The sequence below is a fragment of the Crocodylus porosus genome, unplaced genomic scaffold, assembly GCF_001723895.1.
Source record: "Crocodylus porosus isolate Cpor-Errol unplaced genomic scaffold, CroPor_comp1, whole genome shotgun sequence".
NCBI classification, from domain to species: Eukaryota; Metazoa; Chordata; order Crocodylia; family Crocodylidae; genus Crocodylus; species Crocodylus porosus.
The window spans coordinates 133,470,689-133,497,656 of record NW_017728931.1 but is presented as its reverse complement, the minus strand read 5'-3'; the positions used below and the strand labels follow the sequence as shown (position 1 = coordinate 133,497,656).

Genomic DNA, 26,968 nt, shown 5'->3' with positions numbered 1-26,968 from the left:
CGGCATTCCTGCTTTTCAGGTTGTGTTGGTACATCTGGAGGAGATTGCAGTCTGCTAGGCATTGCAGTTAGAATAACCAGACCTCCCAGGACTAGGTACAGTGTTTTTGACAGCCACTGCTTTTTTACCATCCTTCATCCTGACTCAAGACCAATGAGGAAGCAGCCAGAATGATATACCTTCGTGTTCATATAGGATGCAAAAGGTGGGATGCTGCATGTTTGTTGAAGGTCTAAACTTGCACAGACTTCGATTGGCAGTCTGAGATGCATGATTATCCAGATAGTGACCCCAGCATTGCCAGGACTGGGACAGGCTTCTCCCCCAGTTGTCTTAGATGGGTGTCCTGGAGAGCAATCGAACCCTGACCCCTCTACAGTGGCTTCTGAATTATTGCCAGTTACAGCGGGGTTTTTATGGTTAAGGACGACTGCCCCTTTAGAAGCTGGAGTGAGACTGCTAACCCATGTGAACCAGACCTGCAAAAAGCCACGATATGATTTCTGGTCACTGTAGACGGGGGCTGGGTTCAAACCTGTGCTTTAAAACTAAGAGTCTCTATATCCCATTACCAGTCCTGTGGCCTGTCAGCTTTTCTGAACAGTAGAAGTTCAATGTTACAGATTTATCAGTGCTGAAACCCCATGGAGAAACAACATTGTTTAAGAATCCGAGCTGAAATTATTCTTGAAGAACGGAGGTAAGGTTGGGTTTCACTGAGCGCTTGTTTGAGCTCTGATCCTCATGGTGAAGGCAACGGGAGAAAGAGGGCTTTGTCCCAATGCTGCTGTCACCTAACGTCTCTGTGCTTTGGGGCAGATGGAGGCACTGATATTTTGCATTCAGGTCTATTCTTAGAAAACTCAACAGCATGTCTGTCTCGGGAAATCTCAGGGCTCTGGGTTTTTACTACGTTTTTGGATATAGTAATTCTTCAGCCTGAAGTTTCTGAACCCGAGGGAAAACAGCTAGAGCTTAGGCAGTTTAGAAGTAATAAAAAAGAAGATCTTGTGAAAATCTCAAAGCAGACCTTGGGGAAAGGGCTTTAGAGAATAGCTTGGGCTTTGCTGGGAGGAGTTGGGGAGATGTTAGCAGAGCTGTCCTTGGAAGACTGTTATTAATGACAGTCTGGTGTATGCACATGTAACACATGCTCGCACTCTCTCACTCTTACACACACACACACACACACAGGTTTTAGTGCAACAGCCAGTGTTTACAAGGCCACAACTCTGTCCACCCCCTAGCCCTCCTCCCTCGGATTCCTGTTCCGTTTCTAACTTTTTACCTTAACCTTTGTGTTGAATAATTCCCTGAATTATAACTCCCTGAATCATTTAGGAACATTATTGTCTCCGGTTTAGAAGAACTATATTTTCCCCTGAAAGGTGCAGTAAGTAAATAGCCATGAAGTGATTTAAGAAGGATTGTTGTATTTAATTTGGTGGGAACCAGTTTCCTTCAGGGGTTTCCGGTGCCATTGGATAGACCTTCCCTCCCACTCAGGAACTACCAGGGTTGTTTTAATGTCGACATGGGTAATAGTCTGAATGGAGATATTCCTATTGCGGGGATGTGAATTCTGGATGTGAATGTTTCTTTACTCTAATCATATTTAAGCAACAGTGTAATTTAAGCAATGTGTCTCCTTGCTGAGAGTCCCAAAAATGCAGCCTTCGCAGTCAAATGTATCCCATGACAGAATAACTTTATCCCCCAGCAATTTCTGGAATGGCCTTGTATTGGGAGCCCAGAAACTGAAAAATACTTTCTCACGGCATATTTATGTAAGAGTTTCCAGCTGTCCCGAGTGTGAGCGCCAGCTTCAGTCCCTGGAGTGTCACTAGGAGAATGCTGTTATGGCAACTGCTTTTCATCAGTTTTGAGGCTCTCTGCAGCTGGATGGACCCACATGACTAGACCGTGTTCAAATAGTTAAACAGTATCCGTTAAAAAACAAACAGCCCAAGAGCCTGGTTTAAATAGCATAGTGGTTTTCGGAGCGGGTGGGAGTGCCCAGCTGGCCTTGGATTGCAGTCTGCAGTTTGTGAAGGCAAGATGTTGCAGCTCGAGTGTTGGGCGTTGACCTCTAGGTTTTGACAGATGAGCATTTCTTTTTCATCTTCCTGTTTGTTCATGAAGTTATCAGAAAGCCACTTGTGCACAATTCTGAATTATGACTTCTGGGTGCCTTACGAGCAGGGATCCTGGTTTTCTGTGATTTGAAAAAAAAAACAAAAAAACCCCAATTTTTCGATTAAAAAAAAGTTACCCAATCCACATTTTTCCATGATTAAAATGAAACGCCACTAATATATAGATATATGTATAGTGGAGTTTGATTTTGATCATGGAAAAATGTCGATGTGAGGTTACTTTTTCTAATCCAAAAATTGGGGATTTTTTTTAAATCAGAGAAAACCAGGACACCTGCTTATGAGAAGGCTGGTGTTGTGGCCTAGGCGCTGGGCTGGGCTTCAGGAGAACTTGGTACAGCTCCTGCTCTTCTATGGTCTTCCATGATTCTGCCTCCATTGCCCATCTAAAATCTTGTTCTCCTGTTCCCGATGTCTTGTCTCTTTAGATTGTGACCTCTTCCTTCAGAACAGGGGCCCTGCTGCTCTGGGTTTAGAGAGTGTGTACCCCAGTTCCCGTCTCATCTCCATTGAGTTTTCTGGGCACTTACTGTTTCTACTTTTGTATAAAAATGAATTCTTACCAAATGACCTGTGTGAAAAGTTAACCCACTAAAGCTTGCTGGCTGGGTCCTTTGATCTATCCAAGGCATCTGGAGTAGGAGGCACTGCGGTATCTGCCTGTGGAATTGAGATACATGATGGTTTAAGTACCATTTTGATTGTTTCCAAATGTTATTGCCAGCTTCTGCTGGGTGTAGGTATGCACTGGGGCACAGCTGTACTCTTCCTTCTCTGAGGGGCTCTTTCACTGTGTGTCCTGCATTGATACAGTGGGGCCCCGCAGCAGTTTCTCTTTATCTTTTCAGCATCAGGTTATGCATCTGTCTCATTTTTTCCCCCCTTCAGCTTTGCAGTCTCCTGCTGCCAGGGTGATAATTCATGCCTCATTTTTTCCCAGCTGGTGGTAACTTTGCCCTCTGAATTCAAACATGCAACAATCCTTCTGTCATGCCTCATCTCACTAGTCCTGACATGAGGTTTGCTCATTAATCCATTCATTAATACTTTTACCTTGCGCTGCAGCTCTTGCTGCTCAGACTCCTTGGATCCTTGTCTGTCCTTATGCCACCTCCCAGGCCTTTCTTCATGGGGTTGAGCAGCCTAACTTCCCCGGCTCCAGCTCTCCAGCTCTTTCATGAGACAGCTTCTCCATCTGCACTTACTTAGCGCTCGACCTAGAGAGCCCTGCTTTAAATTCTGGTGCCTCATCCATGTTGCTAGTCTAAGAATATGGTTTTATGGTCCTGCACCCTGTCACATGACTGAGCCATTACCACCCACGAGGCCCTAAGGCAACATTTCTCAGTATACCTTAGTTTGGGGCTATACCTGATGGGCCAGGACACGCTCAGTTGTGGTCCCCTCTGATTGCAATGAGAAAGGAACAGCTAGTTGATATTTAGACACAAAAAAACTACTTGGCCCATGCTGAAGTGCCTTAAAATGTAGGCTTCTAACCAAAGCAGTGCAATTATGTCCTCCCCATAGTATTTGAAATTCACAATGCTTTAAACCAAAAATTTTCCAAGAGCTGAAAAAAAGGACTCAGGTTTTCAAGCTTTTCTCTTTAGCCCCACAGGGCTAGAAACTTTTTAAATGAAAGCTGAGACTTTTGCATAAGTTTAGGACTCTGGGAGCTCCAGTGTGCCCATTTACGTGACAAAATGTTGCAGCAGATTTCACGTTTTCATGCTTTGGAAATGTTGAGTCAGTTGAGAAAACGAATTGGTGCACAGCGGTGGCTTTGTTACCTCATCTTCCTGTCCTGAAGCAGCATCTCTGGAATAATTCTTCCTGTTCAGAGAGCTTTGCCTAAAAGGAGTCAAGCTTGTCTGTATATTATTCCTCATGGACTTAATAATGTACAGTCATTGAATAACTGTGCTCCCTGTTATTGCAGGAGATGAAGTTAGAACCATAATCAGGGATCATAATCAGGGATTTTTGAGGCCAGGAGGCAGCAAAGATTCAGTTTCACTGAGTAACGTGGTACACACAACGGTGTGCATAAATTGCATCCAAAAATGCCATCCTTGGGTGGCTCATCAAAGACTCGCAGTTTTTACCTTTGCAGAAGTATCGCTGGTGATATCAGTGAGAATGGGGATGACTTGGGATTTGCAGTTGCTCTTTATTGGGTATTGAAGCATATTAGTATATGCACATAAACTCTGTTTCCTGTGCGTAGACTAACCTGTACTGACAGTGCTTGCGGGTAGACAAATGTACATGTTGAGCACTTCAAAAGGGGAAGGGGAGTGTGCTGTTCTGGAGTGCACAGCCCAAGTTTTGCTGTCACTGTTCTGTGTGCGTGAGCCTGTAGCTAAATCCCCCCCAACTTTGACCTGGGAGGGGAAGGGGATTGGATCAAGTGGAAGTGATTTTGCTACGTGCGTATTGCTGCAGACTTGGAATGAACGTCCAGTTGCACCCTCCCAGCTTGTATCTGTATTCTGTGGTAGCAATGCCATTGTTACGTCTGTCTGCTACCCTTGTTGCATGAAGGGCTTGTATTAGTGTATCAGTAAGCCATGCCAAAATGGAAGCGTTGAAGGAAAAATGTTGACACAAACTTATTTCTGTACCAGGCTTGTCCAGAGGGCATGGCCAAAATAGACAGGACTCCCATTGTGGTGGGTGCTGTACAGACACAAAGGCTGGCCCAGTCTCTGCCCTAAATAACTTAGTTTTAGATTTCAGGCAGCTCAGTTTTAATGTCGTTGAAGATCTAGTTAGATCTTAACTGCCAGACCAGCACTGTAGTGGTAAGACACAGTGCTGTGTTTGGGCTATTGTATGACAAGAAAAAGTGAGAGAGACCCTCCTTAAAAAACTGCTGGAAAGGGGAGGTGTAGTGGATGGCGTTTGGGCTTCCCTTACCCTGAGGAGAAGCTGCTTATAAGCAAGAATCCCTTATTGAGCCCTTCACCGATGGCTGAATCCCCGGCTAGTTTCTTATTGCTCTGTTTGAAGGCAAATTATTACAATTACTGTTGTTAGGATTTTTAGATTTGAGTCTGTCTCTTCCTGCCTGTACCTTGGATGACACCTGCAAGGAGTTCGATGGTATTAGCTATAGCAAGAAAGTTCTTTGAGGTCTTCCTTTTGAGTGCGTGAAAGTGCAAAGTCACTCAAATCTTCCCATAGTTATGCTAGTGCAGAGCTGCTATGTGGAGCATTACAGTATATGCTGTCCGTAGTTTCTTTTGCACTGTGCCTGGGCTGTTTCAGACCCAGGGAGCTTGCATGCTACAGTAAAAGTGGCCACCAAATGTGGTGTCACTGGGAAGTAGCACCCAGCAGTATATGGACATTATAGACCAATTGGTTCATAGAGCACTTAAGCTTCAGGATTTGGTAGTGAAAAGTAGGGGACTTGGTGTATGTTGACTAACGCATGTTGATTTGTAGTGCTTCTGGAGTGGCTGGAAAAATACTTAAAGCTGGGAGCGGGTGAAGGAGGCAGCAGAAACCTCAGCAGAGTTCATGGAGTGTGTGGGAGTGGCAACGGACTTGCAAGTCACAGTGATTGTTTATTTTCATTTGTATGTAGCCTCCAGGGTGCTTCCGAGTATGGTCCCTTCCCCATCCCCCTGATCTGGGCTTGTTGGCCCACGATAAGACCTTTTGTTTTCCCAGTGCAGCAACACCTGCAGGTAGTGAATGTGGCAGGGCTTCCCAGGAATCCCTCTTTATTTTCCGTTCCATCTGGGCAGCTGCTACCTGCCAGTAGTAACACCCTCCTTTATTGGCTCCCAAGGCTGGTTAATGGAATATATGATTTCATTCTTGTTTCAGCAGATGTCTGCAGAGGAGGTGCTCATATCAATTGGATTTATACACGTGTGGTTGCAAGGCCTGGGCCCAGCTTGGAGATTCTTGCAGCTGTGGTAGTGACTGCGTTAGGGATCAGCAACCCTTTGCATGCGTGCCAGAGCATAGCACCCAAGGCCATTTTCCTTGGCACGACATAGCCAACCCAGGCTCTGGGCCATAGAGTTTGGGCTGTGACTGGGAGGCTGCAAGCAGCCTGGGCTCCGTGGCAGGCAGCAGCTGCCCAGAGCCTGGGCTGGTTGCAAACAGCTGCACCGGGCTCTGCAGCAGCAGCTGCATGCATGCTTTGTGGTGCCTGGCAGTGGAGGGGTCGGGGGTGCCCTGGCTTCTCCCCTGCCTGGACAAGCATGTGCAGCTGCTGCCAGCAATGAGGATCGGGCCCCAAGTGACTCCCTCACTTCTGGCATGCCAAGCTGAGGCATGGCTGAAGACTGGAGTGTTTTTGGCACTAGCCAAAAACATTGCCAGCACCTGGTTTAGATGGTGGAAAAAACGAATGCTGGCATTTTGTAGTTGATATTTAGCAGTGTCAGTAGTCAGTAACCAAGACAGCGTAGAAAGGGAGCAGATACCGTTGGCAAACAACCCTGAAATGTGGCCAGAAGCCGTCTCTGAAAGGTGCTGGACAGAAAATAGTTGGCGGAAGGTAAGCAGCAAGGGCATTTTTTTCAAGGGACAGTGTGCTGGACTCCGTGAGAGTTAACATGAGCATAAAAGGGAAGTCTCCGCTGAGCTGGCATTCGGCCTAGCTCCCCTGACTCTGGCAGGCGGCAGCTGCAGCCTTCTTGGACTCCGAATCACAGTCTTGCCAACAGTCATCTTCAAAAAGGAAAGTTTAGCAGAAGTGAACTCTGTTTGCTGGGAACTAGCTAGTACCCTTGGACCCTGTCACAGACTCATTGATTTGTTTTATTCTACAGATTAAAATGAAATATTTTTGCCATCATGTCCTAGATAGTGAGGAGTTACATTTAAGGAAACAGTCAGAGAGAGCCCACGGACAACCTTAGGACAGGTCAGGACAGATGGGCAAAAGATCAGGCAGAGCCTGATATTTTTTCCTTCGTGGGTGCTCAGCATTTCCAAGTTGCCTCAAACACAGGTCCTTTTTGGCAATCGTGGCCACAGTCTGGATGTAACTAGACCAAACCAACGTCCTGGTACAGCTGAGCATTGTTCCCAATGGACCCTCTGCCCACATCTAAAACAGCCATGGCAAGATTTCATTTTGAAAATGCTTTAATAAGGAAGTGTTGACAACACCATTTTGCAAAATGTAGAGGTAACTATACAAATTCTTAATACAAAAAGAATAAATTAAAAGCAGATCTTTTTTTAATTCTGCAACTTTTTCTACAACATACATATTTTTCTTCCTTGATTACAGTTGAACAGAATCCAGTAAAATCATTTTACATGCTCTAAAGTTGGTTTTAGGAGAGACCTAATTTTTTCTTTTTTTCTTTTTTTTTTTTTAAACTAGAGAGTCCATTTTACACAACTTGTAATAAAACTATTGACATTAATATATATGTAAAACTTTACATCTAGTTAACTAAGCAGTAACTGGTCATCTGATAGCACCTGAATGGGGTTTGCTATGTCCAGAACTAAAACTAATACAGAGTGAAAACAGATTTGAACTTTTCAACATTTTTAACACTCGACTGCATATAATATCATTTAAAAATAAACCCTGCCTCACAACATGGGGTGGTGTCTGAGAAAACACCACACTTCTGGCTAAACAGAGGGAGCTTCATACATGTAGACTAAGAATGCAATAGTGGCTTTATTTCAGAATGGGGAGGGCTTCCTTTAAAAAAAAAGGTAATGAGGGGCCAATAAATTGGTAGTCAAGTGCTTGTATACAATAACTGTTTTCCCCCTCTACGTTATACTTAAACATGTTAATCGCACCTGATTAACATCGTATGTACATTTTGTGTATAACTGAATTGAGCTAAACAGTAAAACCTGTTTTACTTAATCTGTCTTTACTACCAGACTGGCTCACGTGTGCCTTGATTTGCAAAAACAGAAAAGCAGAACACGAAGCAAAACCCAGTCCGTTTATTTGCCTCTCCTTGGGCCTGTTTGCATTGCAGGCAAACCACATACATTTTTTTTTTTTTTTTTTTGCAATTTCAATCCCAACATAATGAACTTGAGGGCTGCCACCCTATTTGTTTCCCTGCTACACAACTGTGGGCCTGTTCTGATTCTGGAGCAATTAATTTTTATTAGAGTAGTGCCCGAGGTCCTGTTGTACTGCTGTTTCTTGACTCCTTTTAATGAAAAAGGCTATAGAGGGGGAAAGAAAGTACTTGGAGAAAGAAATAAAAACATGCTCAGAGCCTTTCAAATTTGTGGGCTAAATGCAGTGTCGGTGATTAATTTGGGCCTTTTAAATCTTTGGAAAGATTAGTTACCAGCAAATGGCACTACCATTACCATTACTAATTGGCACTATCCCCTCTCAAAAGTAATTGGGAGGAGGCAATAATTCCCTTATTAGCGATCCACATTTACAGAGCGGGAAAGACAAAACGATATGATGCAATGCCCTTTCAGAGAATGGGGACTACCTTGTGCTGTCAGTTCTGCCTAGCACTTGGTTAGCAATACGCATGATTATTTTCAAACATGGTTTTATTTCCAAGTGTAATGATTCTAGCTTTCTGCAGACTTTGGGTTTGGAAAGATTAATGCATGCTTCAGGGGTGGGTTTTTTCTAAAATTTGCAGTGTTAAAATGTCAGTTTATGGAGAAGTAATTTTCATGGTTAGAGCGTGGAAATTAGATCTGTGGCTTGTTCCTGGCCCCGCCATTGAACGCCTATGAGATGCCGAGCCAAGTCACTTAACCTCTTGGTGCCTGTTTCCCCTCATCTTCAAATCCCACTGCCCACTCCAAACCCTACAGTGACTCGCTGGCATGGATTCACTCTGAGTATTCAAATAAGCATGATTAACTTTGCAGGGAAAAGCATTAATGATAATGGCTTGTGTTCATAAAAGCCCATTATGGTTCCAGGTCTGCTTATGCAGCGGTCCAGTCATTTGATCGTTTCATACAGCACAATTTTCTGGCACTACTGTTGCAAAAAGGTGTGGCAGCTCCAAGTTGGGGTGTCTGAATTTCTTGCCCTCCTTGTCTGGTAGACTCTATTGTTATTCTTAAAACACATGCACACATACACTCGTACACACTCACACACTGTTTTTATTTTTTTAAGCTAAAGCTACCTTCAGTCTCTGCTTTTCACACCATAACCCCCTCCAGCCGTTTTTTGTTAATGCCTTTCGCATAGGAAATCATCGTCATCTGCACTCACGAGTTGAGAGACGGGGTCAGGAGCCCGACTCCCATCTAGTGGCAATAAAAACAGCATAGCACCGTAGTGAAGACTAGATGTGCCAGCTTCAACACCCACCTAGATTGTGCACGTGTTCATTACAAAAGTGTCTTTGAGGCCTTTGTAGTTCAATGGCTTGACCTGTATAAAGCATTGCTCAAAAGTCTGTGTAAACTTGCAGCTCCTTCCATCGCTCATTCTCATGCATTTTTCCTTTTGGTATCGGTAAACGGCTCTACTTTGTGTGGAACGTGGAAGAGTTAGTAACGTATAGCTTGGATTTCTTCTGGTCCCTTCTTGTAATTGGAAAATGTTGCCTAGTCTGCTTGTTGCTACACACTAGTACTGGGGCCCTCCCGTAATGGCGGACCGGCTCCTCTCGGACAGTGATACGTTGGTGACGAGCCCTTTGCTACACTGGCGCTAGTGAATGAAACCAGCTGAACAGTTATGTGACTGCAGCTTTATGTCAAAGCAGGCTGTGCTTCCTTTTGATTTCATGTTAACCACTTTGTGCATAAATCTGCTATAATTGATTGGTTGGGTCTAGTCCAATAATGGCTTTTGGCAATTTGTCACCTTCCTTATCAAATTATTAACCCAAAAAACAAAAATAGCTGTGTCTGTGGTAGTCTGTGCCAGCTAAGAGCAGCAGTACTTGCCTCTGCTTTAGTTCGTAGCCTGGTCAACCTTCTTGTCTGTCCTGTTTAATAGTAGCTTCTCAAGATTGCATTAGCAATCCCAGCCCACCCTCCAGTGTGTCTTCATCACATTGGGGTATGCCAAGTTTTTGGCAGGGCTTGAAGGAAGATTAAAACCATTTCCAAATAGCAAACTGCTGCGTCTGGAAATGGGCTTAAATGAGAGAGATTTTTGTGGCAAGAAACTGCTAAGCATGCTTGACTTTATGCCTTTTTGGGGGGGATCTTTGGCAGCACAGAACTGGATGTGATATTCTGACATGTCTGCGAAGGGACAAGCTTTTCTTTACAGTTCTTCAGAGAAGAAATACTTTAGGAGTAAGAGATTGACTTGGCAAATGTCTCCCCAACTTTTCTACTGATGCTGTGTTGGCATCAGCTCATGGGTTGGAGAAATCCTACTCTTTATACCTGCCACAGAACACTAGGCTGGTGCCTAGACTTTGAAAGGTTTTCATGATTTGTTTAAATTAATCACTACCTGGCTGACTAGTGTAGTTATTCATGTGTCACCTATGCCCTTTGGGGCTGCAGGAGGCATCTACTAGTCCGTGGCAATCTGGTTGGAAATACTCAGATCTGTTGCTTGTTGTGGGGTCGGTGGTTGGTAGTGTTATCCTTGATCATGGTTTCGAGAAAAGTGCTTAGAGTTGAAGCTGGTGCCGGGTGACAGTGCGTCTGGGTAAGGCAAATGAAGAGGCAGTGAGGTGATCTCAAAATGGCATTGATGTGATCAGATTGAGGTCAGGGGTTCACACTAGAGTCCCAGGCTTGGCTTTTTCCTGTCCATACCACTGGACGTCAGCTAATTCTGGATAGAGGGGAGCATCCAGGAAGCAGCTATCGTTGTAACTCCTACAGGAGAAAAGGAGATTTTGCATTAGAAAGAGTGTGGCAGCAGGCATTCCTAGATTGAGCCGCAGACACAAAACACCAGGCAACAGGGATGGGTAGGAGATGAGGTGTTGTGTGTTGAGTGGCACCATGGGGGTCTGCAGGTACTCGCAGAGTAGTCCCCACATCCAGGACCCAAGCAGCCAGGCCCTTCCAGAAGACCTTGCTTTTACTTGGGTAATAGTAGCTGAACAGCGATCTTTCTCTGTTAGTTTAGCTTAGGCTCATTTCCCAAGAGGAAACTGAACTCCAATGACAGCTTTAGACCCCTTCTTAGGAGGTACGTGTCATGGCATCAAAACTGATGACCTTCAACAAAAGCCCATGATCAGTAACGCACTCACTCACAGGTGCTTCTGGCACAGCCAGGGGACGAAGGACATGGGCTTTATCCAGTGCATGTAGCTTACTGCTTTATGCAAGGATGAATGGGGCAGCTACAGCAAGAAGCCCTTTTTCTCCACTTTAACTGCATCCAACCTCCTGTGTTTATGCAGGCGGATAGGATATGCACATATGAACACACACCTCCTCTTGCCTTGCATCATCCCAGCAGCAATATTGTGGAGGTTTCTCACTGGTGATTCCCCTCCCCACCTCCAAGCCAGAGGGGCTGGCTGTTGACTTGAGGGAAAATAAATGCTGCTGATTCCATGTCCGATTTGACAGGGAGCAAGAAACTTTTTGTTGGGATACTTTCTAAACAAGGAAGTCATGGTAACGAGTTGACAAGGGTGTGCCAGGAACGGCTGTCAGGACTTCCTGCTGGCTTGCTTTCTCATATCAGTGACCTTATGAATAGGAGGCCTACACTAGCGTGTAGGATAAGGACACCTGCACCCTGCAAGGACTCTGCTGTTTTGGCAACGGGAGGATGTTCTGATGGAGCGGGCTGCTGTGACATGCTGGGGATGGTAAGGGTCTTTCTAGGACATACAGGGGTTGCCTTTTTGGAAAGACATCACGGCGTGTTTCTGCTTAGGTAGAGAGCACTGTGTCTGGGGTACACCTACCCGGTGTGAGGAAATGCTGCTTGAGGCACTGATTGCACTAAATCGCCTGGTGTGACATGCCCAGGTTCAAGTGTGTGACTGGCTGTACAGGGAAGCACCTATCCCATAGTGCCCAACACTTTTGCTGGGTACAGGGACTTGTGAGCAGCTTCCAGCTCTCGGATCCTGCATTGCAGTTGCCTCTAAGCTCATCCCCGAGAACTCAGTGGCTGTGATGCTTGTGGCTGTGTCCTCTGTTAGGGAGGCTCAGATTTGAGGGCCAGGAAGCCCCAGGGCTGAAGCAGCGTAGCATTTCTGGTCTTCTCTCTCTATTTTGCTTGCTGCTTTAGTTAAGCCCCAAGGCAGCAGCTGTCTGTCTAAGGTAAAACCAAGCAGCTCAGCTGCATTTTAAGAGCCTCCTGTTTCCAAACCCCTTGCTACAACGCACGAGTTTACGGGTTAATTATATATTTGGGCTCAAAACAAGCAGCATATTCCACTTTGTCAAACTGTAGAGTAACGGACTGGAGTTTCACAGCTACTGCAGTTTTTTCTGGGCCAATTTCCATTCCCCGTGAGCCAGGGCAGGACTGTTCCTATCCATCTGTGTGCTTGGCCCTATTACTGTAGTGGTCAGAATGCCTCTCCACTCGCAGCTTTATCTTCCCCGCCCCACTGTGAGGTCAGAAAATATCATCCCCATGGTACAGATGGTGAGGGGGAGCACAAGGGATTTTCCCAGGGTCCTGCAAGAAGCATGCAGCTACACCTGGAAATGTATCCAGGCCTCCTGCAGTCTACTCCCAAAAGTATGAGGAACTGCTTTTGCTCCCCATTTTGGTTCAGGTCTTTGCTTAGACTGCTTTGAAACTGTCAGGCAATGAGGCATCTCTTGCTCCCTTTAGTGCTCTGTGCTTACTTGAGCCCAGCCTGGCCACTTGCATTGCAAAGCAAGCAGGCATGAGGCCTTTAAACAAGAGGAACTACAAATGTGCTGAATGGGTGAGAGAGAGCTGCAAAATGAAGCTCACATGTAAATGCTTTCAGCTGGCTCTTGTAGGAGCTGAACAAAACCTTGTTCTCAGACAAAGGCCCACGCAGCTCAAGTGGTTGCTCCGTACAGACAGGAGGGCGTCGAAATTATTTGCACTGTATTTGCAGAATGCAAGCAACAGGGCAGAAGGATGAAAGAACAAAACATTCCCTTACTATACCTCTATTCATCAGTACTTTGGTGAGTTGGAGACTGAGACTCATCCATAGTGGGTGAGTTGTCTGTTGCTTCTCTGAACAAAGGAGAGCAAAAAAAGAGGAGGAAAGAGCAGAGAGGAAATGTTAAGGAGAAGAAGTGAAACAAGCATTGTTAAAAGCTTATTAATACAGTGGGAAAACAAATTGGTGAATCATGAGACAAAAGAGTTAGTGACAAGGAAGCATGTCAGGCAGAATTTTAAATCTTGGATTCATGCCACAAAGTAACAAGATGGCCAAGTTTTCATTAGGCACCCAATAATAAACCAGACCTGCTTCTTGGAGACTTGGATTTTTTCCCAAGCATGAAACCAGTCACAAATTTATCTCCCATTACTTTTTTGTACAGAGTCTCCTTAAATGATAACAATTAAAGTCAGTCTGTTTCCACTAGCTGTGGATTTCTGCTATCCTGATGTGAAAGCCAGGGAGCAGTTCTGTTGAGTGGCAGATGCTGAGTCCTCAAGTTGTTGGCTGCCTTCAAAACAGAAAACTTCTCAATTGGTTTCAGATCAGTCTTACTAGGAGAGAGAGGGATAAAGCCAGATGGTGATAGAGGTTGAGGCAGAGTCAAAACTAAGACCTCAAATGGTGGCAATCTCAGCTGTCTGGCAAAATGGCAGAAGTTTCGGGTATTACAATGTTTTGTGTACCTCAAATTATAGACTGATTTCTAGTTTTGGACTGGGACCTCAAATATAACGGGTGAGTTTGGATCCCAGGAATTCATATTTGAGCGTTTAGAAGTGCAAAGGGATTTATTTCAGGAGCCTGAGGTCCTATTCTTTCTCCCCCTTGTTCCCATCTGTTTCAAGGTCTAGTCTTAGCTTAGACGCTCCAGTGGAGACCAAGTGTAGTGACCAACTTTTCCTTACTCTTTTAAAACCGAAGAGCAGTCTAATCTATATAGGAGACGGGAAGGACTATGAGGCCCACCAATGTCTGTCTCCTACAGTAACTGCTGGATAAACGCCCTGGTTTGTAGTGGACTGCTAGAGCCGTGGTTCCCAACCTTTTTTTTACTGTGGGACAGGGCACACAAAGCTGGCCTCCCGGTGCTCCCCACCACCCGGCTTCAACCCTGGAAGCTCAGCTGTGACTCCAGAAGCCACTAGCCTGGGTGGACAGACGGCGGTCCAAGCAGGGGGGCTGGTGCCATGACCCAGCAGCCAGCCTGCCACGGCTGGGTACCAGGCTGCGGCCCAGTGTTTGGGAACCTATGTGCTGTAGGACGATTAACCTTCCCTAGGGTAGCGGTTCTAAAGTGGGGGGCAGGAAGTCTCTTCTTGTAGTTTCACAGAATCATGTACTGGCAGCATACAGGGAAACGGGAGGTTGGGTGGATCTAGGAAAGGATCTTTGCTTCACACCACCAGACAAGTGAACAGAATGAAGATCCTGCAGGACGTGTGCCCTGGGGAAGCTTTCGTCCTCACCCCCAGGTACTGGAGTTACAATAGTTAAGCTTCCAACTGTACGTGTACCATGTCTGAGTAGCTGTCCCAGGGGCTTGGGTGACCAGGGGGATGTTTATAAAGACAATTTGGCTGTGTAAGGTGATGCGGACCATCTGTCTCCCACCATTCATCTGGTACCAGAGAAAGCAAAGCAGGTGACATGAAGATGCACCTGCCAGCACTAGATAAAAAGAGCGCTCTCTACACTGCTAGATTTGGACTGAAGCGAGAACAGGGAATAGAAGACCTCTCCCTGCAGACGAGGTGCTGAGTATCTGATGGTGTTCCCTTGTCTTATGCGTTCATCCTTTCTCAAGCGTCCTCCCCCTGCCCTCAGGAAAAGGCCTGGTTCCCGAAGAGACTTTCTGCCTCAGAGGTCTTATTTCTTTGGGAGTCTTTCCTTGAAGGGACGAGATCTGGGACATGGAGGGATGTTACCTCTTCAGGCCCTGAGACTCACCCGGTCTGCCATGCCAGGATGTGGTGGGGGCTGCTTGGTGGCGTAGCTGCTAGTTCACTAGATGGTGTGGAGCTCCTCTGGCTGTGAGGTAAGGCAGCTGAAAAACAAGGAAGATGGGGGGGGGGGAAATAACCAGTTAGATGAGGGCAGGGGGGTCAAGGTATTTCAGCTCTGACAGCCCAGACGAGCTGCAACCCAGTGGGGAGTCAGTGCAGCACATGTAGCTGTGGCTGTCTGCACAGGTTGGCAGATGCTCCCTAAGCAGCGAGTGAACAGCTAGCTCAGCACTGCAAGCGTGCGCTCGTGGCTCTGCCTTCATGTGGGTAGGAAAATATTGTCCTGCCCCAGTCTCCAGCTGTGTGTCTCATAGGCCAAAGGTCCTTCCATGAGAGGCTCACCTTCTCAGCAGGTGAAAGTGAACCAGTTTGTCCTGTTGCTGGTACCGCAGTTTGCAGCCAGCACGGGTAATTCTTAGGGGCAAAGCTAGCAGTGCAGGTGGCACAAGCATCTCAGGGGCCATGTGTGAAATCCTGTGCTAGCAGCAGGCAGGGCTTCTGGCAGGGAGCTTCCAAACTCTAGAGTTCAGGCATTTGTCATAAGATTCATTCACATTAGACCACAGTGAAATCATAAATGTAGGACCAGAAGAGAGATGATCTTAATGAGGACTTCTGTATGTGACTACTGTAATAGCACTAATTTTGTGGGGCATTTCGCCTACAGGGATCTATGGGGGTGGAGGGGAACCCCATTTTATGATCATTGTGTCCTAAAGCTGAGCGCTGTGCAACACTTTTCCCAAGAGCATAATCGTTGAAGGACACTGAAGTTCAAAAGATGTTGATCTGCCTTGGCTGTACAGTCCCATTGTTTCTCACAAGCCCCCTCCTACAAGCTGCTGTTCTTACCTAAAGTGCAAAGTCTGATTTGTTCTGTCTTAACAAATGGCCCTATGGGTCAGCATCATCTTTTCTTCGTATTCTAGCAGCTGGCTATTAGAGGACTAGACCTATACTGCCCTTGGATCATGAGGTGTCATGATCACTGAAAGCAACTAAATTATGTTCTACAATTTTAGTGAAGTACAGCCTTAAGTAAGTCTCTCAGGAACTCGCAGGGACAGTATTTTTAACTAGTGCTTTCTTCTGAGTGTCCTGTCTAAAACTAATGGGTTTGCAAAACTGGTCTCAATATCTATCTCGGTAGGAAAGCTCCTTAAATTTCAGCTATTTCCTGTTAAGGCAGAAATGTCCTAAGAAAGTCTGAATTTCCTAACTAATGGAGGGGGAAAAATTTGCAGAAAAGAGTGGCAAAAGTACCTAACGCATTAAGGCAGGGGTTTTCAATCTTTTTTTAATAAGTGTACCCTTGGGGTGGGGTAGCAGGTAGCCAGACGTGGGGAAGAAGGGGTGGCGAGTGGTGGCAGTGCAGCATCTGTGCAGCGCTGGTCCTGAGAGGCAGCAGCACGGGGTGGTGGTGCTCTGTCCCCACCTACCCCTGCATACCTTCTGGGACCATACGTGTACATCTAGTTCACAACCCCTGCACTTAGGGGCTCCTAGGTAATGGAAATAAATCAACCAACAATTGGTAATGGAATAGTGCACCTTTCATCATCATATTGCCAACTCCAATCTGGCCCCAAGTCGGTAGTGATGGAAAATGATGGCCTGATATCTATTCAGTGGTTTGTGTGAAATGACTGCAGTGGCCTTGATTCAGTTAGTGGTATGCAAGTATTGATTTTTTTTAAAAGCACCATCATGATTAATTGGCATGCACAACAGTGACCTCATCTGAGATGCACGCAACTGAATGGGCCCTGGAAACAGAACCCCTGGAAGAGAGATCTGCATGTCAAGGCTGAAGCACGTGGCTGTAGACAGGGTGAGGGTGGCCGGCTATGATCCTGCCCATGATGTATGTGTTCATTGACTTCCATCAGCCTTTCAATCCGACCCACTGGTGTGGGTGAGGAACGGTTGGGTAAACCTTATCTTAGTTCTTATGTCACTGAAGCTAGTCAACAGAGGGCTTGATGCCAAGTAGCGATTTAATTTTAAACTACTGAATAGTGTCTCAGGCAAACTTTGCTCGCTTGCTAATTTAGTGTTTGTAGGTTTGTTTCCACCATTATCTGACAGTGACGCTACAGAAGAGCCCAGTGACCCCAGATAAGAGGACCCACAGTAGCCATGCTGCTCATTAACCACAGCATCTGATTTTAGATGTCTTGCAAGATTTCCCCCAGGGTCAGCAAGCATCTCTAGTAGTTTGTGATTCAGTCAGGACAAAGATCTTGCCTTCCAGACGTTACCCAAATCTTTTTAGTAGGACCATCTGCTCCTTGTTAAAGAACTGTCTTTTAATTCTGCACCAGATGTTCAAATCACTGCTTCATTATGAACTTAAAATCTCTTACTCCCTAGTAGATTTAGTTGGAAGGTGACATCCTTCTGAATTTGGTAGCTTTCTATGTTGTGAATTTGTCATGGTGACCAACTTGGTGTCCTAGGACCAGTGTGTTCCTGCTGATGGGATTTTCTCTGGCACCTCTTTAGAGGTCTGATCCAAAGTCTAATGGAGCCTAGGGAAAAACTTCCACCGACTTCAGTGGGTTCTTGATCAGACCTGAGTTTTTTTTTCTAGCTTTTTGTAAAATTATTTCTTCAGAGAGCTGCAATAGAGGAATCCTCCCCAAATGAGTGTCTGGGGTAAAATACAACTGGCCAGCCTGGAGGATTGGGTATGCAGTGTGCTGTACCCACACAAGGACAGGGAAAGCAGTCTGGTCTGATGCCGGTCATAGATTACCAGCTATTGCCCCACCAGTAATGCAGTCCAACCAGTGCAAAAACTCCTGACCTGGCTCTTACCTGATGTTGCTTTACACATCTGAGGCATCCTCGTTACCCTGCTGTGCGCCACAAAGGTGCTTTGAGAAGATGTGCTGTACTGGGAGCTGCTGTCTGAGGATGTGGAGCTCGTGTGTGACAGGCGGCTGTGGTCCTTGTGGGAGGCTGTGGACCGTTGGTACCACAGCCGGAGTTCGTCTGACACGGCAGTCCTGCCCGAGCCCTTCTCATGGCCCTCTCTGCCCAGAGACGGAGTCCTTATGATCTGAGACCGGGAAGGGGTCAGTCTCACTGAGTCCACTTCGTCCGCATGCCAGTTCTCCTTAAACATCCCCCCCGCCGTGTACGAGTTGGACGTTTTGAATTGTGCTTTCACACTGTAGTGCCCCTCCTGGTCGTTCTCCAGGCTCCGCACCACCACCGGCGTGGAGCTGCCCTCGATGTACAGGGGGTACTCTTTGATCCTGTACTGAGAGGACGGCTGGCTCTGGCTGTTCAGGTAGACCCCATGGTGGCCTGTTCCATTCCTGGCAGCCAGGTTGGGCATGCTCCCTGAATTCGAAGAGACTAAGTTCCCCGCTGACTTGTGTCGCTGCCTCTGCCGCTCTCTGGCTTTCGAGGGGGAGTCCTCTGCCAGCGTGGAGTAGTTTGGGTTCATCTGGGCAGGGTAGTAGTGCTCAGAGCTGGAATGGCTGGTGCAGGAGGAACAGTCATCCATGGGGTCGGAGCCGTTACTGCTACGAGTCCTTGGGGTGTAGAAATCGGGGCTCCCCGTCTCGTTCTCTGAGCCAAGGAGTTTGCCTTGCGACTCCAAGCTGGAGCTCCTGTGTCTAAAGTGCTGAGCTAGGCTGTGCAGTCGGGTAGGGCTGATGTCTACTGACCTGTGGGGACCAGGAAGATAGTTAGCACTTGAGTCGGCTGCATGGATGGGAGCTGCCGGGTGGCCTCTGAGCATTTTATGTCACAGCAGCATGCTGATCCAGTCAGACACGCACAGATGATGTCTGAGAGCTGCCAAGTACCTTCTGTTCCCACCAACGCCAACAGGAGCTGTGGCTGCTTGGCACTGGCCAGGATGGCGGGGGACACGGTGCAGGAGGGTGTTCCTGAGAAGCATGAAATACCCTTCTCTTTGCCCCAAGGTAGAGGAATGATAGTGGGGAATGTGGGTTAGACCTCACTGAGTGCTTATGGGGTTGCAGCCTGTGGGGGTGGGTTGAAAAAGCAACCCAGCCCCTTCCATCACCCAGATGTGAGGCTTTCGGGCTACCAAGCCCCTTCACAACCTTTGGAGCTGGCATGGCTACTCCACCAGCCATCTCCTTGGGAAAAGCCCTGTCATGAAAGTGCTGCCTGACATGGTCACATGTGCAGGTCAGAGACCAGCTCCTTCAGCATCCTCCTGTCTCCAGAGACCCCCCCAAGTTTAACAAATGCTGCCCATTATTAAAGCCACCCCCGTGGAGCACCTAGGTGTTTTTGCTTGTCTCTCCAGTAGTTTAAGTTTGCAAAAATGTCATGGTGTGAATGTCCTTGGGCAAGCACCCAGAACTGGCTTGTGTCTAAGGACACGGATTCACATCCAAATCTGGGTGGTCTTTGTTCATACCAGACAGGCTTGCCCAGTGTTTAGAGAGCATCAGTCATCCATTCACAGAGCAGCAATGGTGCCATGTGACCAGTCGCACAGCACAAATGACAAATAGCCAAGGTCAGGGCAAATAGTTCATGAATGAGCCACAGGCTGAAATATGTTTGCTCAAATGCCCCCTTGCTGTTCAAGGCTGGTTCTCAAGTGCAAGTCAGGTGAAATTTCCCACACCACAGACTAGCTGTTTGCTCAGCAATCCTATGAACAAATGACATAGCACACAAGGCACTTCTATCCTAAAGCCCTTTGCAGACTTTGCCCAGGCCCTTATATGGAGCTCACTTGTATTGGGTATTTGTACACATGCATGCACTGCAGCACCGGGCACTTTTAAAAGCACCTGGTTTGTATAAATGGTGAAATGCATGTCAGCGCTGAGAAAATGGCAGCAGCATACTTTTGAACTAAACCACATCAATGGTGTTTTAGTTCAAAAGTGCACCGCTGCCATTTTCTGTGCACTGACGCGGCAGCGGCATTTTGCCATTTATACCAACATACGCGATGCAGCACTGGGCATGCCAGCTTGCGTGCGTGCTCCCCTGAGTTGATTAACTGAGTCTGCTCCGACATGCTGGATTTCTGTTGCGTAGAAGCAGGCAAAGATACATGTATAAATACCCATAGTTTCTTCACTAAGGCAGCTCCATTGGTATCGGTGGAGTTGCTCATTAATGTAAGTGAGATCAGAACCAGTCCCTGGAGGAGGGATTGCCAAAACTGCTTGCAGCTGGCTCAGCCCTGTCCCCTCCTGCCCCCCAGGTGACTAGGAGTTTACCAGGACAGCAGAACAGGGCCAGCATTAGGCTGTTGTGGAAACCCTACTGGCACTGACTACCACCCCCTCAACATCGCTCCCTCAAGCTGCCATCTTAATTCATCCTGCTGTTCCCAGGACCATTTTATTTGACCTGCCTCTTGCTTGGTCACTTGTGCCAGGTTTTCTCACCCCCCCCCCACACCCCCCCCACCTCACAGTCTGCTGCAGTGAGGGAGGAATTGTTTTGCTTCAGCTTCAGCTGGATTAATGCTTCATCTTGAATTCAACATTAATAACAGCATTAATAACAGCTCGTCATGCCAGCAAGGGCTCAGGAATCTTGCAAAGCCTAGAACCGTGTTCAAGGCTTCATCCAAAGGACCGGTGAGTTTGATCTCAAGTGAGTGCGGGGTCTATAGCCTGATTCTGTCTCGAGGACGGCACTTCAGCTGAGACTTGCACACTGACTTAAGCACTTGCCTGAATTGGGTCCTTCACCTTTGCAATGTGAAAGCAAAGCAAAAGACAACACCCTGGCACCCAGGGAGGGTGGTGAGCTGCTCTGGCAGCAGGACAGACTTACCGTGTGGAGTGGACATAGTGTGGACTGCGTACCCGTAGATCTGGCGTCGATGGCATGCTGGACTGGGAGTTCCAGTGCGGGAGGCTCCTGATGGGGCTGTTCTGCAGGGAGCTGCTCCCTCCAGCCTCTGCGCAGCTCCCTGTGCTGGGGAACCGCTTATGACTGCTGCAAAGCAAACAAGGCATTTCACTCTTATGCTCTCCACCAAGAAGCCCAGTGTCCGTGGGCCAAATTCCTCTCTCTTACATGTGTGTGAGCCCACTGACGTGGACTGAGTTTCACGTGTGCAACTGTCACGTGTGCAACAATGGTGTCACATGCCTTTTTACAGCAGCCCCGGTTCAAGTGCAAGCCCCGCTCAAGTGACACGGATGCAGCAGCCATTTCTGAGAGACTCTGTCCTCTTTCCTTTCAGACAGCTTTTTGCAGTAACAGTAAGCTACCCACCAGCAGCTTGATTATGCCTGTTTGTGCCTGTTCTGCATGGCAAAATTATCCACTAGAACAATTGCATATAATTTGGGGAACTGATGACTTTGCTGTGCCATTTGGGAAGAGTTTTCATGATGAAGTCCTAGGCTACAGACCACTGCTCTTTCCCCCGGTGTTCCCAGCAAGAGTCCACATTACTGTTCCAGCCAGGCACCTCTGGGAATGAGGACCATTCTCACGGCCAGCAGTGGCCAAATGTCTGACTCACCTGGAATGACCATGCGAGGAACGTTTTTTGACCTTCTCGTAGGGTTCGTCCAGGGACGACTCACTCCACATCTTGGGCTTGATTGGGGACTTGTCATAGTCGTTCCGGTGGTAGTGCATTTGTCGGAGCCCCTCCAGGGACTGCGGAGGAGGTGGTCTGTTATGCAGGGGCGGCCGGGGAGGGAGTCCTTTGTGAGGTGACTGTAAAGGGGATATGGTGCTGGTAACCTGAGAATCCTCTGCAAAGAGAAACCAGCATACTTAGGCACCACATCCTTCTTCCAAGGTGCTTTCTCTCACCCACCAATGGACACAGTGCCTCAGAGTCTTCTCTCTCACTAGGCACCCTCCCTGAGTGTCACTCCTATCTCCTTTCCCTGCTTGATCTGCTTCCCCGCTTCTTTCTGCTCCTTGCCCCATCTGCTACTGCATTGCCTGCCCTCTCCCTCGTGTGCCACACACAGATTGCCTGTGTGAGAGAGAGGCCCTGGCCCACCAAGGAGGATTCCTAGTGGTTGTGGATTTGCTCCAATACATATGGACCTCTTCCCTACAGAATTCATGCTTAAATCTACTGGGGGGGGGGCACTTAAAGGGGTTTTGATAAAGGGTACTTATTGCTTGGAACTGTGTGCTCCAAAAAGCTCAGGTTGGCATGTCCCATGGGAGGATTTCCTCCACCTTCCTCATCATGTATCCTTAACTTTCCACTACTAGGTTTCTAGAGTAAGTATGGACAACATACCATCCTCAAGAACGAGGGCATCTGAGAGGGAGCTGTCCTCACTGGCAATGTTTCCTTCTAGGAGAAGAAATATAGGGCCATTACTGTTGCAGTAATAAACTTTGAATCGCCATGTGATTTCCCCCACAGAACATTAAAGCAGAGGCATCTGCCTCCACTTCCCCAAGAAGCAATAAGATTTCTCTTAGTACAGGCCAACTTCCTCGGTCCAAACACCCATGAGAGACCCCTTGACTTTGGGCTTACACAAGTGGCGTGTGTTTTCACAGTGGCATTCCTTAGTGTCAGGCCACTGAGTGCCCTGTGCAGCAGCAGAACAGCTACCCAGTTCTTGTGCCAGAGCTCTTCTGACCTGCATTTCATTCTCTCTCTCTCTCTCTCTCTCTCACACACTCACACACACACACACACACTCTCTCTCTCTCTCTCTCTCTCTCTCTGCATGCCTGTGTGCACTGACAGTGAATGGAGAGGAACTCCTGCAGCCCAGTCGAGGACATGAACAGAGAGGATGTTAATCTCAGCTCTGTTTATAAGTACAAAAAGAAGGGAAAAGGGCAAAATGAACAAAAGAAAAAGGCCTATTCTTTTAAGCCTATGAAGGAGGTCAATGGAAACCTTTTTTAAAAAAGCATGTAAATGTTAATTAAGTGTCTTCAGAAGACTATTCTAACAAATGCAATGACAAGAGCCGTCATGATTCCTTCATTTTATCTAACGAACCCAATCTCCTTTACTAATATTCATACCTCTAGTGCAGGTATTACCATACCATTTTACAGGTGAGTAAGCTAAGTACTCAGAGGACTTGGTCACACAGCACAGAATTTACCCTTGTTCTGTGAGACACCTCACCACTTGTGTGCTGCTGGAGTCCCATGTCAGCCTGCCAGACACCCATGCCAGTCTGGACAAGCAAGAATTGGTGCAATATAAACCCCTGTGGTCCATGATTTCTCCCTATATAAAGAGGTCTCTGAGGGGGAGAAATGCAATACATAGCAGAGGTTAGAGCAGGACTATGGCCCTTGTGACCCCTGGGCTCTATTCCTAGCTCCAGCTCACTGGGTGCAATTCAGTCAAGGTGAAGGTATCAGGGTGTATGTGTTACTGCATGCTGTGTGGTTCTGAATACAGCTCTGGTGTGCAAACACTAGGCCCCCCACAAGCCCTACTTACCATCTATGATCAGGGAGGCTCTCTGCGTTGGCTTTTTCCCAGATTTGATACGATACTCATTGATGGCATTTTCAATCTCCTGCAGTTTCTTCAGTGCATTCAGGTAAGAGGTTTTCCTTTGCTTCTTCAGCTTTTTGCTGACATTGGGGTCACTGGCTAGGCGTCGGGCAGCCTCGGTGATCTGGGACTGGATTGCAAATTCCCTCTCCAGACGCTCCAGCTCAGCTTCCTGTCAAACAGGCAACAGATTCCAACTCTCATGATTTCAAGGTGTCAGAGGACAGATCCTTTGCCTGGTTCCAGGGCCAAACACCATTGGCTTTAACAGACTTAGGTTGCTTTCCACCAGCTGAGGATGGAATCAGTGCCGATGATTCACTCTAACAATGATTCGATCTAACTACATGTCCTCACTGCCAGACTGACCACAACTGAACTTGCTCATGGCTTCACAACTATTACTCGTATGTGTAAGGGATCACGTGCACATGGATGCATGATGTAACCTTTATGGCGTGTGTGTGTTGGCTAGAGGCACAATGTTGTCTCACATGCACTACTTGCCATGTGTCCCAGTGGTGTAATGACTGTACCCCAACCTTTCTGTGTCACCCTTAGCGCTGGACTCAATGACAGCCCATTGCAATGTTGAGTGTCCATGCAACACCACGACATGTCAGTGAAACACTGCTGATAGGACTTTTACTGTGTCTGTACAAAATTAAGAGGTTGCATTTGTCCCAGGTGCAGGCTCACTGCAATCCGGGGATGACTCTCATCCAGCACAATTACTGTGCTGTGATACATCACAAGACTGAGCCATTAACAGGAGTTGTGCAAAATGTCAGCATGTGAAAAAATTTTCCTGAAAGGTTTTGTCTAGGCTAGAAGGTTGGAAAATCACCCCCACACAGGATTTATAGACTTGGGGCCAGGCTCTTAGAAGGTAGAAACTGCCATAGATCCATTATCTTTAGCTCCACGTCAGTCAGTGGAGCTATATCAATCCAACACCCGCAGAGAATCTGATCCTGCATCTTTTGCCTGTGTAGATAGGGATGCAATTTTCTGAGATGTCTAAAACTCTTAAGCACTCAAATCCCATTAGTTCTTTTAGAACCAAAGTGAAATGGCAGGTTTGCTATTAATACCCTATAAAGGGAGACTCTAATGAAGTATAAAGTAAAAAAACCCAAACCCCAAACCTCTATTCTTTTCTTTCATAAACTGCCAGGACACAGAATATTTATTCACTGAATATTCACTGAAACGCTCCTGCTATTCAAACCCCCTCTCTCAACCTACTAGCACACATACATACAAGGCAAGCTGATGCGGGATGAATTAATCCCTGCTCAGACTGGGATGACTGCGAAGTTTTCATTTGGGGCATTTTGGCATAAAAATCCCCCTTGTGTCAGTGGTGAGTCAGCACCGTTTTAAGGCTCTAATTACAGTTCCCCTTACATTGCTGCAGATTGAATGCCTGCTTTTTTTTTTGAAGGCGAGTTTTGCTTTGAAGATCCCATGACCTCTGTCAACACTAAACTTATTAAAAGTGGAGGAAACACAATGGCGTTATAAGGCCGAGAACCCGTTCTGCTTCCTTCTCTCACAACTCTCACAGCAGCCAGCGATGGAGGATTAAGGACAGCGGTAAGCATGATTAGAAAAGAAGACAATTATGTTCCAGCCTCACCATCTTTGCTCAGACAAAAATCCCACTGAAGGGGCTGAGATCTGGCGTGAACTGGCCGTTCCAAGTTTAGCATATTCATTTTTATGACACCCGTAAACCCTTAAACAACCACCTTCACTTGCCTTTCCTCATTAATGACTTTTTTTTCCACCCCCAACATGATGCCTTAACAAATACTGCCTGGGAACACCAGCACTCCCAACCATTTGCCTGTGCTGCAGGCTCGTTGGTGTTTTTTTGTTCAAGCCCCAGGTCCTGGAATCATGTGATGACATTTAGGTTTAAAGGACATTTCTAGCCCTCAGGATTGAGGCTTGAAAATGCAAATCTCAAAGGCTCAAAAAGGCTTTGGCAAGCAAAGCAGGCAAGCAGAGTTCAAAAGAGCTATTATTATTACTTCAAAGTCTGGGGAGGCCTGTGCTATCATTGTGAGGGCTGGCAATACTGTGTCACCACGATGCACACCAGCCAGTGCCCCCCTCTTAACAGGGAAATGAGATCTGGGAGCTGGGAGATCAGATGATAACGAGCTTTTAGGAGTCGCTGGGCAAGACTGCACTTTCCTTCTCAAAGCTCAGTTCCAAGCGGCAAAGTAATGAATATTTTAGGTCAATGGCATCCCTCTCGCTGGCTCCTTCGGGAACAAAACTGAAGAGCTCAAACTGCTTATTTTTTCAGCAGAAGGAAAATGCCAAAATAAAAAATGATGAGCAGTTAATTCTCCAGTCAAACCAAGCCTCCCTGCACCCTCATGCCAAGGTCTCTCCTGTCATAAAATGAAAGGAAACTTAACACTCCCCTATACACAAATGTCTTGAGACAAATAAGTCTCTGCAGACAATGGCTTTTCTGTGAATCCCAGTCCCGCCTTCCAGCTGCTCTGGGCCTGTTTTCACAGCCATGGTTCAGGGCACTGACCCAACCCATTGCAGGGGCGAGAGCGCAGAGCAAACACTCCCCGCGAGCTTAGAAAAACAAGTCAGGCTCCCTGCGGGAAAACCAAGTTCTCCTTTGGGTGGGAAGGGGTCTGTCCTGCAAGCACACACTGACTTGGAGGAATGAGTCCGAGATGTGCAGAAAGGGTTTGAAAGGAAATGGCTTCAGTGCTGCGTGAGACTCATTGCAGAAAGGGAGAAAGAAAGAGCCGAGATTGGGTTGTACAGCTGGCTCAAAAGACTAGTGCGGGGTTTCCCAAATTTTTGATACCTGGGGCACACTTTCTTTCTGGAATAAAATTGGGTGCACACGTGTCTCTTACACCCGGAGAGATGCATATGCGCACAGATACGACTTACGCAGCGGTGTCCAGCCTTTTGGCCCGATCCAGTCATGCGGGGCCAGCGCAGCCACAACCCAATCCCACTGCACTGGGCCAATGTGGCTGGAGCCCAATCCACCACAGCAGGCTTGGAAATTTTGTGCGGCAGCCACAGCTTCCCAGCCACCAAATTTCCAGAGCCCCCTGGGCCAGACGGCTCTGTGGGCTGGATTTGATATTGAAAAAGTATCATTTTTCCACCACTCCTGTGTAATCACTCTACCCAGTGATTCCCAAAGGGTGTGCTGCAGCTAGAGACAGGGATGGAGACACACAACTACTGTTACTCACAGGAGTAAGCTCTACTGCCCCAGTGATGCTAGCTGGCAAGGGC

At 47.0% G+C, this 26,968-nt stretch overlaps 1 protein-coding gene across 4 annotated transcripts in view; it reads right to left on the bottom strand.

Moving 5' to 3' along the window:
• Nucleotides 1-8,769: 8,769 nt before the first annotated feature.
• Nucleotides 8,770-26,968, bottom strand: part of FRMD4A (FERM domain containing 4A) — a 289,469-nt gene continuing 271,270 nt past the window's right edge. For 3 of the 4 annotated variants that reach the window (XM_019543681.1, XM_019543679.1, XM_019543682.1), the window contains exons 17-23: nt 23,618-23,846; nt 22,439-22,495; nt 21,695-21,932; nt 20,995-21,159; nt 18,022-18,881; nt 15,146-15,242; nt 8,770-10,946 (exon numbers count right to left, since the gene is read on the bottom strand). In XM_019543681.1, coding sequence (XP_019399226.1) covers nt 10,844-10,946; nt 15,146-15,242; nt 18,022-18,881; nt 20,995-21,159; nt 21,695-21,932; nt 22,439-22,495; nt 23,618-23,846 — 1,749 coding nt within the window. In that variant the 3' untranslated portion in view covers nt 8,770-10,843. Of the gene's footprint in view, nt 10,947-13,191; nt 13,264-15,145; nt 15,243-18,021; nt 18,882-20,994; nt 21,160-21,694; nt 21,933-22,438; nt 22,496-23,617; nt 23,847-26,968 lie in introns of all 4 variants that reach the window. The other variant, XM_019543680.1, reaches the window with a different exon arrangement.